The sequence below is a fragment of the Prosopis cineraria genome, unplaced genomic scaffold (genome assembly GCF_029017545.1).
Source record: "Prosopis cineraria cultivar Desert tree isolate PC_DT_omini unplaced genomic scaffold, ASM2901754v1 PC1, whole genome shotgun sequence".
Classification (NCBI taxonomy): Eukaryota; Viridiplantae; Streptophyta; class Magnoliopsida; order Fabales; family Fabaceae; genus Prosopis; species Prosopis cineraria.
Window position 1 is genome coordinate 7,347,125 of NW_026555332.1, and position 13,837 is coordinate 7,360,961.

At 25.8% G+C, this 13,837-nt stretch overlaps 1 protein-coding gene across 1 annotated transcript; it reads right to left on the reverse strand.

Moving 5' to 3' along the window:
- On the reverse strand, nucleotides 1-393 carry LOC129308844 (protein GLUTAMINE DUMPER 6-like). The gene has a single exon (XM_054950251.1). The coding sequence runs from the start codon at nucleotides 391-393 to the stop codon at nucleotides 1-3; it is 393 nt and encodes a 130-aa protein (XP_054806226.1).
- Nucleotides 394-13,837: the final 13,444 nt, after the last annotated feature.

Here is a 13,837-nt window from a genome sequence, read left to right on the forward strand (position 1 = left end):
CTAGTGATTGATCTTTTGGTCAGTACTGTTGCTGCTGCAGATCATTGAGGTTGAAGACGAAGATGCTTCTGGTTCAGGTTCACAGGTACAGTACGATAATGGCACAATCGGCTGAGCCAGATACGTAGGCTTGTCGTCCCCAGCCATTATGACAAGAATCTTCGGCTCAGAGTCAGCCATGGCCATTACTTGCAATGATCTGAAGCTGTCTTCTTCTGGAGACGACGACGACGAAGACAACGGAGAAGAAGAAGAAGGTCTCTTTCTGTGTGAGCAGAAGAGGATGATCAATGCGAGAGACATGAGAGCAAGAACAAGACCTAAGCCTCCAAAGAGGTAAGGAACTGGAGACCTCCAAACACTAATATTGTTATTATTCATCACAGGCCTCATCTTTGTGATTGTTTTTGTTGTGTCTTGAAATGTTGAAGAGAGATCTGAAATTTATAGAGCAGTGGATAATGGGGAGAGGTTTAATTTGGAATTTACGAAAGAGGGCCTTGTGAGGAAGATTCGTTTTTGGTGCTTGGTTTGATGCCATGCCAGCATGCCTAGCCATTGCTCTATGTCAAAAAGTGATATTTAGTGGCTTGGGAGATGAAAAGTGTGTGATATATGTATATATATGAGATAAGCACTGAGGAATTTATTAAGTGGCTAGTGTTGTTACTTTACTGTTTCTCTTATAGCTTTCCAAGTTATCAATACTTTCACACACACACACATTCATGCCATTATGTCGTCATACAAATTCACTCTTTGCTAATGAAAAGTAGTTCCCTCCAATTGGCAACGGTGTAACTCGTAACTTTTAAAATCAAGCAACTAAAAATTATACCTAGTATTAAACGAGTTAAAGGATTAGTTCAAGAGTACATAGTCAAATCGTAGGTAGAATAATTTTAAATAAATCATTTTGTTGAACCAATTAAGATATTAATTCAACAATTTATTCATTCAATCAGTGCTAGGTTGGCATGGTTTTAATTAAATAAGAAAAAATGATAAATAATTTCCTTTGAAATAAGCAAATGACAAAATATTTTTTTGTGAAATTATGGTTTTGACTCTCTACAAAATAATATTAGGTAGTATAGATGCTAAAAACCTAAATTAAAATTATTAATAATAAAAGTAAGACTAAAATATACATTTAGTCCTTTAACTTTACATAACATTGTATTTTAATCACTTAACTTTATAAAATATCTTTTTAGTCTTTTAATCCTAAAATTGTTGGTTTTATCCCAATAAATTTTTATATTAAACTTTTAAATATTGATAAAATATTTTCAAATGTTAACATATTAAGTTTAATTTTTTTAAAAATAACAACAAATGACACAAAAAAATTATTTAAAATTAACGATATTAGGGTTAAAGGATTAAAAGAATATTTTACAAAATTAAATAATTAAATTAAAACTTGTAAAAAAGTTAGAGGATTAAAAGTATAATTTAGCCTAAAAGTAAAATTGTTAATATAAGATATATAGTTGTTATTAAATGACTAAATTAAAACTATAACTAATGGTGTTGTTAATATTTAAATACAAGTTGTTAATCATTAAGCTGAAGTTGCTAATTAATATAGAAAACATACTTGTTATTACATCACTAGACTAACAACTAAGCTTCCTATATTAATAACTTTACATTTGATATTAACAATTTTAGTTTAGATTTTAACAACTATGTTTTTTTTTTATTATTTTGCTTAGGGTCAAAAACAAGATTTCGCAAAAAATATTTGTATCAGATAAGTTCTAGAGACTTTAAAATAATTACTGGATTTTATGGTACTTATTCATCATTTATCTATTTCGATGTGATTTATTTATTAGTAATCTCTATTGCTTTTTGAATTATGAGATCGTTCTCCTTTTGTTGAGTGTCGACGATTCAACTCACCAAAATCTTTTATTAGTAATTTAAAATAATATTCAGTTTTTGCAACCTCTTCATTGTAAACACAATTCTTTAGCCATGATGTTGTCATCACAAAATCCGCCAATTAATTAATTTTATATTGATAACAAGAGATTGCTCACAACTTTACACTAAGGTTGTTTTAGTGTGATTCCTTCCATAGTTAATTATAATCAATTAATAATTTGAAATAATGTTAATTAAAAAAGTGCTCTCAAAATTAAATAATTGTTTTAAGAATAAAAAAATAAATTGGCCCTTGAACTATAAATACAAGAGCATTTGGGACCCTAAACTTATTTTTAGTACAATATTTCCTTCAACTTTTAAAAATAATACAATCTGACTTTGACCGTTAACAAAAGTTAACTTTGTTCATTAATAGATCAAAAAAGATAAAAAATTTCTCAAAAATTACAGAAAAGAAGCACTAATATTTTATTTGTCATTATCTGTAATTTTTGAGTCTTTTAACTATAATTTTTTTTGTCATTTATACAATTTTTGAAGTTCTTTTTTATCATATTTTGGTCAACTATTGGTCAAAATTAACTTTTGTTAATAATAGGAGCTAGATTATATTATTTTTAAAAATTAAAAGGAAATATTGTACAAAAAATAAAGTTAAGGTCTTAGATACTCTTGAATATATAGTTTAGAGGTCAATTTACCATTTAACTCTTATTTTAATTATTCACAGAATTTAGATCAGGTTTCTTATATATATTTCGACTGGGAAAAAGGAGAAGAAGAAGGCTGCATGTGGGGTTCAACTCACCTCATGGCTATCTCTCCGTCTCTACTGCTTACACAAGCTATTTATGTCTAATATATAAAAGGAGTTGTGATTTGGTATTAATTTTAATCAATGAAAATGATTTACAAATCCTTGCACTTGACTAATTAAAAAAAGTTACAAAAAATTAATTGTCATTTGCTACACATTCTTGCACTTGACTGATAAAAAAGTTTGCAAAAAATTATTTATCATTTGCTACGTCAGTTTAGCATATATCTTAACTGATTAGATTTCCCTATTTGAAGAGTAGTCACATACCTATAGACACTTGCAAAGTGATAGAAATGTAATTTTGCAAATTAAAAATTATATCAAATAAGTTTTTGGGGACTTTAGAATGATTATCCAATTTCACGGTATTTTTTTTTTAATCATTTGTCTACATAAGTGGGATTTATTTGTCTTTCTCGTCAAATAGTTCTAGAATTCATAGAGTATATTGATATATTGATATTGATTCGATATAACTTTGAACCACTTTGAAAAGATAGGAAGATAAGGATGACTTTTGCACTTGTAATCAACTTAGGATATTAATTTTTAGATATTATTATGAATAAATTACTTCTGATCTTAAACATAGGATTTTAGCTGGTGGTACTCTCTTATATTGACTTTTGATATATTAGATGGTGGTAGGGAATGGTGATTGAATTAAAGACAAATATAATTATTCTAATGAAAGAAATTCAATAGTGGTATCAATTACAGTTAGAAATAATAATAGTTAATTAGATGCAAAAAAATTTAATAGTGACATTGCAGATAAAATGTTAAAAAATAAATTAAAAATATTGATTCACATAATTACAAATTTAGAATTTTATATTGAATATATGATATTTAAATTTTAAATGTAATTCTTATATTATATTTGGAATTCTTGTTTTATAATTATTGAATGATATTTGCAATTCATTTTTAAATTTTTTTTAACAAGAACCTAATTGCCATTCTCCCTTACATTTAATTTATAATATTCCTAGTGAAAGAAATTATATTCCTGTAGAGTATAAACTCTTATAAGAAAAACATAATTTTGAGTTTTTTACTTTACTTGCGTTTCGCTATTGATCCCTATACCTTTTTTTATGTCTTTGATCTCTACACTTTTATTTTGTATTATTTTAGGTCTTTCATAAATAAAGTGTAGAGACCTTGGAGGGACCTAAAAGGATGAAAAATAAAAGTATAAGGCTAAAAAATACTAAAAAAAATATAAGGACTAATAACAAAATGTGAGCAAAATGTAAGGACCTAATGTTATGTTTTTCTACTCTTATATTATAATGACTAAATCAAAGTTTTTTAAAAATGATATATTTATTTATTGTATAAATTTATATAATTGAGGTGCTAGTTTTCAATTAAGTCAAAATACATAAATTTTTTATAAATTATGTATTGTATAATAAACTCTTGTTAGTAATATTATTAATATAATAAGATTCATTTATTTTGATTTAATTAGATAAAAATATATTAAATATATAAAGCTAAGTACTTGAGTGAAGTTTGAGAGGTACTGCTCCACTTTTAAATATAAGAAAATTTTAACAAATTCATATAATTAAAGAAAATTAATTAATCTTGATAGTTATGCTTGAAATTGAAATGTTTAAACTAAAATTTACTTATAATTAATCCTTTATTTTATTTCAAATTTAATGATCCTACCATTTAAGGAAGAGCAATTAAAAAAATATCATAAATGCTTTTTTTTAAATTATTTTTTTTTGTAAAATCCCGTTTTAAGTTTCGTACACAAAATAAATAATTGAAACCTAAAAACTTGAATGTTAATTTACATAATCTCTAAATTTTATTATACTTCCCTCCATCTCAAATTGTAAGATATTAATTAGAAAAATTTGACGTCCCAAAATATAAGATAGTTTGAAAAGATTAATGTGTCATTAAACATGCTTATTTCAATATTACCTTTTTCTCTCTTTATAATTAATTTTTATTTTTTTTAATATATTAAATAATGAATATTTTTGAAAGTTTATATTTTTATCTTGAAAAGATAATGTTGGTAAATGTATTTAATAAAATTTATTGATATATAAAATTTTATTTAAAAGTATTTTATAATTTAAAAAATAGTAAATAATTTATAAAGTACTTCTTCTTTTTGGATAAAAATAAGGTACTTCTAATTACTTCAACAGAATCAAGGAAATATGATTAAATTATTATAACTTTGTTTAAAAATAAAATAATTTTTGTTTTTATTTTTATTTAAATTTTGAATAATTTCTTCTAAAAGGTACTTTGAGATAAGAAACTGAGAAAGTGTAATGTACAAATTTAAGATAAAGAATTATTAAAACATAATTAATTAATTAATTAATAAGAAGTTCTAGAGGCTTGGAGATGAGATGCGCACGTGTTCCAAACGTACATGTCTGAAATAATTTGAAAGCAAATGTGTTCCAGCGGCTCCCAGTAGGTAAGCCACGTATCGGACAACTCAAATAACTCACATTTAAATTTTTCTAAAGGCCAAATAATTAAGTTTGTTTATTTTGCATTCAATTACTTGCCTCCCTAAATTCTGCCTCAAAAAAAAAAAAAACGAAGAAATAAAAGAAAGCAACTGCTTTCTTCATCCCTGTTTATTTATTTTGGTAGGAAAAAGCATATATAGATTATAGACTAAGAAAAAACAAGGGAGAATGGCACTAAGGACCCATATTAAAGGAAATTAGCACATAATAAGATTCAATACATTCTGAATTTATTCTACAAGCTCAAAAGTCTTACATGTAAATATATTTTCTTGTAAAAATACTCATATGCCTCTCATTTGAAAAATAATTAACATGTTACGTAGGACATTGTGTTTCTATTATATATATGTGTGTGGTCATGTTATATATAGATATTTTGTTGTATACACACAAGACAAAATTGTACATTATTATTTAACTAAACTACACAAATTATATATAATGAATAATGGTTATGTTGTTGATGTATGGATCTTATCATATTATATATAGATATTCTATTATTCATATATCTAAACTTGTACACTATTAACCACACAAATTATGTATCATAAATGAACATTGTGTTATTAATGCATGGACCTTGTCATACTATACATGGACATTTTGTTATACATATATATGAAAAACTTGTACATTTTAAAAGGGGCAGATGAGTTTTTTCACTAGAAATATATTTGTATATAAGGCCTTTAGGTACTTAGGCCTATGGAAACAATTCAAAACATATTGAACCTTAGCTGTAAATTTCTTTGATTTGGAAGCCTTGGGTGTCATTCTCTGCAAAAAAAAAAAAGTAGAATTTAATTACTCTCTTCAATTTTGTATGTGAATCAATTTTAACTGCATCATCAAAATCAATTAAAAGTAGTTAAATTATTAATATTGTCTTAAAAATAAAAAAATTAATTTATCATATTAAATTATCTTTAAAATTATTTTCTCTCTTATATGTGTAATATTTTGAGTAATTAAAGATCATCAATTTCTGTGTCTTATATATATATATAGGACTAGAGGGAATAATGTAAGAACTATTTTTTTTTATAGTTTTACATTTCATTTAATGCTACACTTTTAAATCTTAATAATCTCCTTTTAACAGATATTATTGGCAATAAGTAACAAACATTATATATTGAAATCTCAAAACAAGATATATACTTAGGAGCAAATGAAAATGCAAATTAGGACAACTAAATAGGAACGGAGGAAATAATAATTAATAATGATTGGCATTAAGGGTAAATTTGGAAGCAAAATAGGATGTTAAAACTAACAAACTAACTTTTTTTACATTAAATTGTACTTTTGATCTTCTAATTTTACACAAGTTTTCAATTTGGTTTCTTAATTTTATAAAATGTCTTTATAGTCATTTAACACTAATACTTTTAGTTTTAAATGATTATTTTGTATGTGAATCATTGTTATTTAAAAATAATTAAACTTAATATGTTAACATTTAAAATTTTTTATTCAATATTTAAAAGTTACATGTAGGAATTTTTTGTGAATGAAATTAATAATGTTAGGGCTAAAGAATTAAAAAGATACTTTATAAAATTAAAAAATTAAACTAAAATATTATATAAAATTAAAGAATTAAATGTGTACTTTAACTTTATTTTTATGATTGTGTGTTAGATAAAAATATCTTAATGTTGTGTTCGAATTAATAAAAATTTAGACCAAATCTCTCATTTGGATACGTAAGAATTTATGATTTTCATTCAAATCCAAATTCATTTCTTATTATAATTTTAAATTTTCTCTCTACCTTAATCATTTGAAATTTCGGCTAGTCACTTTAAACTTCTATTCTCTTCGTGCTTTTACTATTGATACTTTTATGATTATTGTATCTTTTCTCATATCTTATCCTCATCTCTTATTGATTGAAAAATAGAAGTATAAACTCGTTACATCCAATTTTTCATTTTTTTTTGTTTTGAATTTTAACTTATCTCTCTTCTTCATTTAAAATTTTTTAATAACTACTTAAATAAAGAATTTTAAATATATGAATTTTAAATGTGAAATTTAAAATACAAGATTTTAAATTTGTAATTGAAATCCAAATCTACCAATTTAAATCCTAACCAAAGTAAAAAAGTTTTACATGTGCTCCATATCTCTGCAATTATTAGCAAAGATGATGGACCACTAGCCGTTCTAAGTGGGCAGGCTTTTATTAAAGAGCTTTTAATTATTATAAAAATATGCCTAAGCCACATTTTTTTCACAAGGCAAAAAAATTAGTGTGGCTGTTAATTTATAATTTAGTAGGGAATCACAGTGTTAAACGTGTATGTGGCTGATACATGATGAGGAAGTCAAGCGTATGGTCATCATTTATGAACCGAATTAGATGCCCATTACTCTCTCCTCTCTCCATTTTTAAATATAAGAGAAAATAATTAATTTATACAATTTAAAAAAATTAATTAAATGTAATAATTATGAGGAGTGATTTAAAAATTTTGTGATATTATTGAAATATGTAATTTGTTTGGGTCAAAGATTCAAATTTGTAATTTTATTTATAAAAAAATAAAGGAAAAACGTAAGTTTGGATCACTGCATTTTGTTCGAGTTTCACCATAAATCCTTACATTTTTTATATTCTAACTTTCTACGCTTTTGTTTTTCTGTGTACTAAGTCCCTCCATGAGCTGCATTATATAGAGATTTGAAATACCAAAAAAAAAATTTAGAGATCTAGAGTATAAAAAAAGTGTAAGAATTTTTAATAAAACTCGAATAAAATGCAGGATTCAAAGTTTTACCTTGTGATAAATAAAATACCATGTGACATAGGAACCAGTAGTATCTCCTAATTTAGATGATGCTATATATATATATATATATAGTTCATAATGAATTTGAGATGGCTACTGTCCTCTCTGTTAATCTTATAATACTCAAAAGATTAGCTGATGATTTTCATTTCAGCTAATAAGAGTAATTTTATCTATTTTCCTTGTATGAAAGATTGAGATTTCGAGTATATATATATATATATACATACACACACATCATGTGACATAGGAATCGAGTAGTATCTCCAAATGTTTGAAATCTCAATCTTTCATACAAAATAGATAAAATTACTCTTATTAGCTGAAATGAAAATCATCAGCTAATATTTTGAGTATTATAAGATTAACAGAGAGGACAGTAGCCATCTCAAATTCATTATGAATATGAACCTATATATATATATATATATATATAGCATCATCTAAAAGGAAGGACCAATCAAATTTGTACAGAAAAAATAGCAGTGTTGAAACTTTAAATTGTGAACAAGGTCATATGAACAAAAAGGTAAGATCAATTTTAGCATTGGATAAGGATTATCTTGTCATTTTCCGCTTCCTTACATCATATGTAATTCTGTCCGCTCATCAATCTGATTGAAATGACTCCGATCAACCGTCTTTCTTCGGTGTTATTTGCCCACTTTTATATGAAATCACCAACATCGCGTATGTGTTATAAATTCACCTACATAGGGACAAATTTACGTGGATTTCAATTTCAATGCCATATTTTATATAGGACTTGTGAGAAGAATAATTATCTTTTTTGCACATGTAATTAGAATCAGGATACACTTTAAAAAGAACTTAATATTACCTGAACCATTTAAAATGTGCAAATTAAGCAGGCACACCCACCCATACATTCTAGCTAGTAATTGTTGTTATAGTATATATATTTTACATTAATAAACGATTAAGTGATTAATGATTAGTGTTAAAATAGAATGCATTTGAAAAATAAATTAATCTACAGTGGTACATTTTATACTCCTTCTGTTCAAAATATATAATGCTTTTTACTATTTTATAAGAATTAAGAAAAAAAGTTAAAACTTAAAAGTGCGTTGTATAATTAAAATAGCACAAAAGTATCACTTATTTTCAATATTACCTTCCAATTAAAATCATTTTATGTTAAATATCTTTACTTTTTTATTGCACAGTCTATCTACAATAAAATTGATAAGAGTATTTATAAATGAAATAAAAATTTAATGCTATTTGTAATGTCTCCCTCACATTAATAAGACACAACCACCCAAACATTTTATCATGATAATTTGGAGCTAACTAACATTGGTTAGAGTTTACTACAATAGAAAAAGATAAAACATATATTAAGCAATAAAACATTGAAAAGTTAGAATCCTAAATTTACATAATGTTTTTAAAGATGTTTGAACTCAAATATAGGTTAAATTAGAGTATAACAACCTTTGGAAGCATGGAAAACTAGCAAAGAAAGATAGCACATCAAATCGAGAGTAAAAGAGTCCTTTTCCCTTGTCTACCACATCTATTGTGATGTGACACACATCGCCATGGCTGATAGCATAGAAGGTGTTCGCCGTAGTGAAGCAAGCCATGTGCCATGGCCAACCACTTCTATGACATGCATCGATGTGGCGTGCACAACATTTGTCATAGCTCACAACGCAAAATCATATCTCAATTTGTTGCCATGATAGTATCAGGAATCACATTATATCTCAATTTGACATTCGATCAGAGTGATTTAAGCACTCACACATAACTTATTCAACTATCTAACTAATGGCACAAGTTTACATCAAAATAATCTCTCATTTAAAAGTTGAATACTTGGATACAAAACAATTACTTTCGTATAAAAATTAATATTACAAGGTGTTCCAATACCAACCCAAATGCCATTAGTTTCAACCAAGGCTTAAACCACACTAAAGGATCAACTTATACCTAATTAAATAATCACATACAATAAAAAACATCCGTAACGCAATTTGATTACTCAAAACCCATTAACTCATCAAAAAGGGTCATCAATCATCATCTTTACAACCCCGTGTGAGTCTGTTGATGTATGAGACTTAAGACTCGTTTAGCTCAATGCCACTGCACACCTGCATTTTTTATGAATACGAGTGAGTACTATTTAATTTATTTTGGGAAGAGATTTCAAAATTGAGATTTAGAAAATTATATGTATTGGTTAATTTTTTTTATAAACTTTAAACTGAAAATTATTTTAGATGATGAAGAAGATTCAGTATTGATATGCCAAGGTACATTCTTAAAATTTGATTTTTTTTTTTTAAAATTTACTTAAACTATAGACTTCATTTATGAGCCAGCCATTTTGTGGCTAAGGTGGTCCGTGGCTGCAGAATATAACAAGAAACTACACTTCGTTCCTTTGAGATCTCTTTCCATCTTGGTCAAAAAAAAAAAAAAAAAAAGAAAGAAAGAAAAGGAAAGAAAGACAGATCTCTTCCCACCGCCACATAAATTTTGCTACTTTTTTTGGGTAAAAATTATAAGATATTTTTAAACTAATTTTTTTTTATGAAGACAGATAAATTAATTAAAAATTACCTACTTTTTTTCATATCAAAGTAATTTAATTACAAATAAATATGAAAATATCATTAATAATTTCAAATATTGCAATTACGTTCCCATCCAAAGTAAAAAAGAACAAAGTAAAACATTTTTTTTTCTTTTGCTTTCATTCTAGTATCTTAGAATTTTGACACAAATTAATTCGATTGACAGCTTATAGGCACTTCTTTGATGGGCATATCTTATACTCAAGATTTAATCATCACTGCATACCTAGGGTTTAAACTCAAGACTTGATCTAGTTAAGTTGAATCAATTCCTAGTTAGTTAATTCAAGCGCATAATAGCAAAGAAATTGTATTTAAGAAAGAAAAATAAAATGCAAGATACAGGAATGGAAGAAGAAAAATTGTATTTAAAAAGAAGAAAATTGACAGAGCACAAAGTAAAAGAGACAAGAAAGAAATGTTGTTTTCGTAGCCCACCGAAGGAAGGTGGTGGGACAAACATGGCTTAAATAATACAGCCACCGGTCATATATGTTTGACATGTTTTGGAAGGCAATTAAATCATGGCCCTTAATATAAGTTAAATATTTTTCTTAATCATTTTGTATATCACTTAATTTATTCCAGAAATGTCCTCTGGACCACATTCCAATATAATATGAAAGTATTTAACGATAGAATTTATGGAGGCAAAAATGGAAAGTGATTCAATTTTAAGACAACTTAAAGTATGTGTGTTTAATATATAGGAGCTAGACTGAAAATTTATTGAATTTTGAAATTATGAAATTTTAATCTTTCAATTTTATCTCAATTATTGATTTGCCTCTTAAAGTTTTATTTTTATTAATTAAATCTTTAGAGTTTCAAAACCATACATAATCAATCCTTATGGTTTTTCTCCTTCAAACCAAAGGACTAATTGTATATGATTTTGAAATTTTAGATACTTAATTGATAAAAATTAAACTTCAAGGATCAAATTAATAATTGAAGCAAACTTAAAGAGCCAAAAGTTTCATTATTCATTAAATTTTTAGACAGGATTAATAAATTTTAAATTTTTTTTTTTTGGTTCCTATCAAACAAAGCAAAAGTTAGTTATAATTAAAAGATGAAAGAGCAAAGGAGAAGTGCATAAAAAGGGGTTTCTATTATATAGAGAATTTCTAGAATAATTCTTTAGTTATTAATATAAGGTATTTAATAAGGTATTAATCATATTTTTTTTCAATAACCCCTCTGTTTAAAATTATTAACTATGAGAAAGAATGTATTACAAATTTGATATTTTTTATTTAAAAAGGAATAAAACTAAAAACTTATTCTATTTTTCTAAAAAATTAGTTAATTAACAATCTCTTCTTAATTCTGATAAGATAATTAAATTAAAATGTTAATAAAGCCCAAAAGAATAATTGGTGTTGTAGTTGTGCCTCCATATACATAAATAATTGACCAACATGTTGTAGTGGCACAATATTTTGTTGTTGTTCCACAGATATATAAACAAAAAAAAAAAGAAAAAAAAAGATGTGGTCATTACAAGTGTCCAATCACGCCCCAGAGTTCCACGTCATAGTCATTTCAACATCTTTGACATAATTACGTTCTCTCGTTGTCGCGTCCACCAACCCACCTTCTCCCACTTCCACTAATTTCCAGTTTGAATTCCTATCTTCACATATTTTTTTATTATTCAGACTAACATGAATTTCAAAATTGAAAACATGTTGTTCTCACATGTTAATTTGTTAGGGTGCATTTGGAATAACAGAGTTTTGATAAAGTTGATTTACAAGCATAACTTTTAGCAAATTAAATTGATTTTAATCGAAACCACGTTGGGTAAATTTGATTTATAAGCAAGACTATCTGGGTGGTCTAAAAAAATAATTACGAAAGCTCAAATTGTGATTTTTCTTAAAAAATTATTCAAACATTCATATTTGATTAAATCAATTATGAGACCCGACCATATTATCTAACAAGTAGAGCTATTAATTAAAACTAGTTTGATCTTAAAGAACCAGCAATTGAAGAGTCAAAGTCTAAATAACTTGATCATATTAAGCTCAATTATATTTTAAAATTTTATTTTGGTTAGCCTGACCCTGGCTCTCAGGGTTGAAGGGTTGGCCTTTAAAACCTTAGCCCTATATTTTTTTCTATTTTTAATTTAAAAATTTTGAAAAAATATATTTAAAATCTCAAAAAATGTATTGCATATAATATTAAGTCTACAAAAACAAATTTAAGTCTAATAAAAAGAAACAACATAAAATTAACACTAATAACAATTAGACTTTACTAACATCATTAGTTAAATCTTAATAATTTTTTATTGTCATCAATATCAATACGATATCATCCTTCTTTTTGTAAAGCCTCATCTATGAAAAAAATGTTAAATTTTTTATATATTCTTTCTTTATCCTCATGAAAATGAGGCTATGGTTTTAAAATTAATGTAATATTTAATTTTTTTAATATTAAAATTTTAAAAAATTATAAGGGTCAGGCTTTTTATTTTATTGCTTAAAAGAATTAGCTCTTTTAAGCCCAATTTATTATTTTAACTTTAAATCATTGACCCGACCTTGAATTTTTTTTAACTTAAAAGAGCTTAGCCTTAATTGACTGCTCTACTAAAAAGAAGTTCCCACATGCTTTGTGCATGTTTAGAATTCTTTATAATTAATTTTAGAAGCCAAAATCATGTTTTTTGAAAAAAAAATTTATATATTCAAACATCCTTATTACATGCCAACATTAATTATAAATATAAAATTATAATTTTTTAAAAATATTCGAATGCCCTTATTACATATCAAAGTTAATAATGAATCCAAAATGATAATTTTTTAAAAAATATCGTGCATATTTGGATACTTCCTATAATCAGTTTAGAAGCCAAAATCATGATTGTTTGAAAAACAAATCCAAATATACCTATTTTATGTTAAAATTAATTATGAACTAAAAAATAATAATTTTTTTTAAGAACATACAAACACTTCTGTTGTATTTTGATTGAATCAATTAAGCCCCAAAACATGCTCTATTTTAATCCTAACTTTATTCCACCCAATGCTAATCCAAATGCACCTGGAGCATGTGGGGGTGCTTAAATGAGAAAATCACATTTTGAGGTTTCGTAATTAATTTCGTTAAAGCAGTATTAATTATAAATCCTTATTGCTTAACCTAATTTCT

Coding starts and splice junctions, on each gene's coding strand:
- LOC129308844 (XM_054950251.1), bottom strand. CDS start 393: ATGAGGCCTGTGATGAATAATAACAATATTAGTGTTTGGAGGTCTCCA.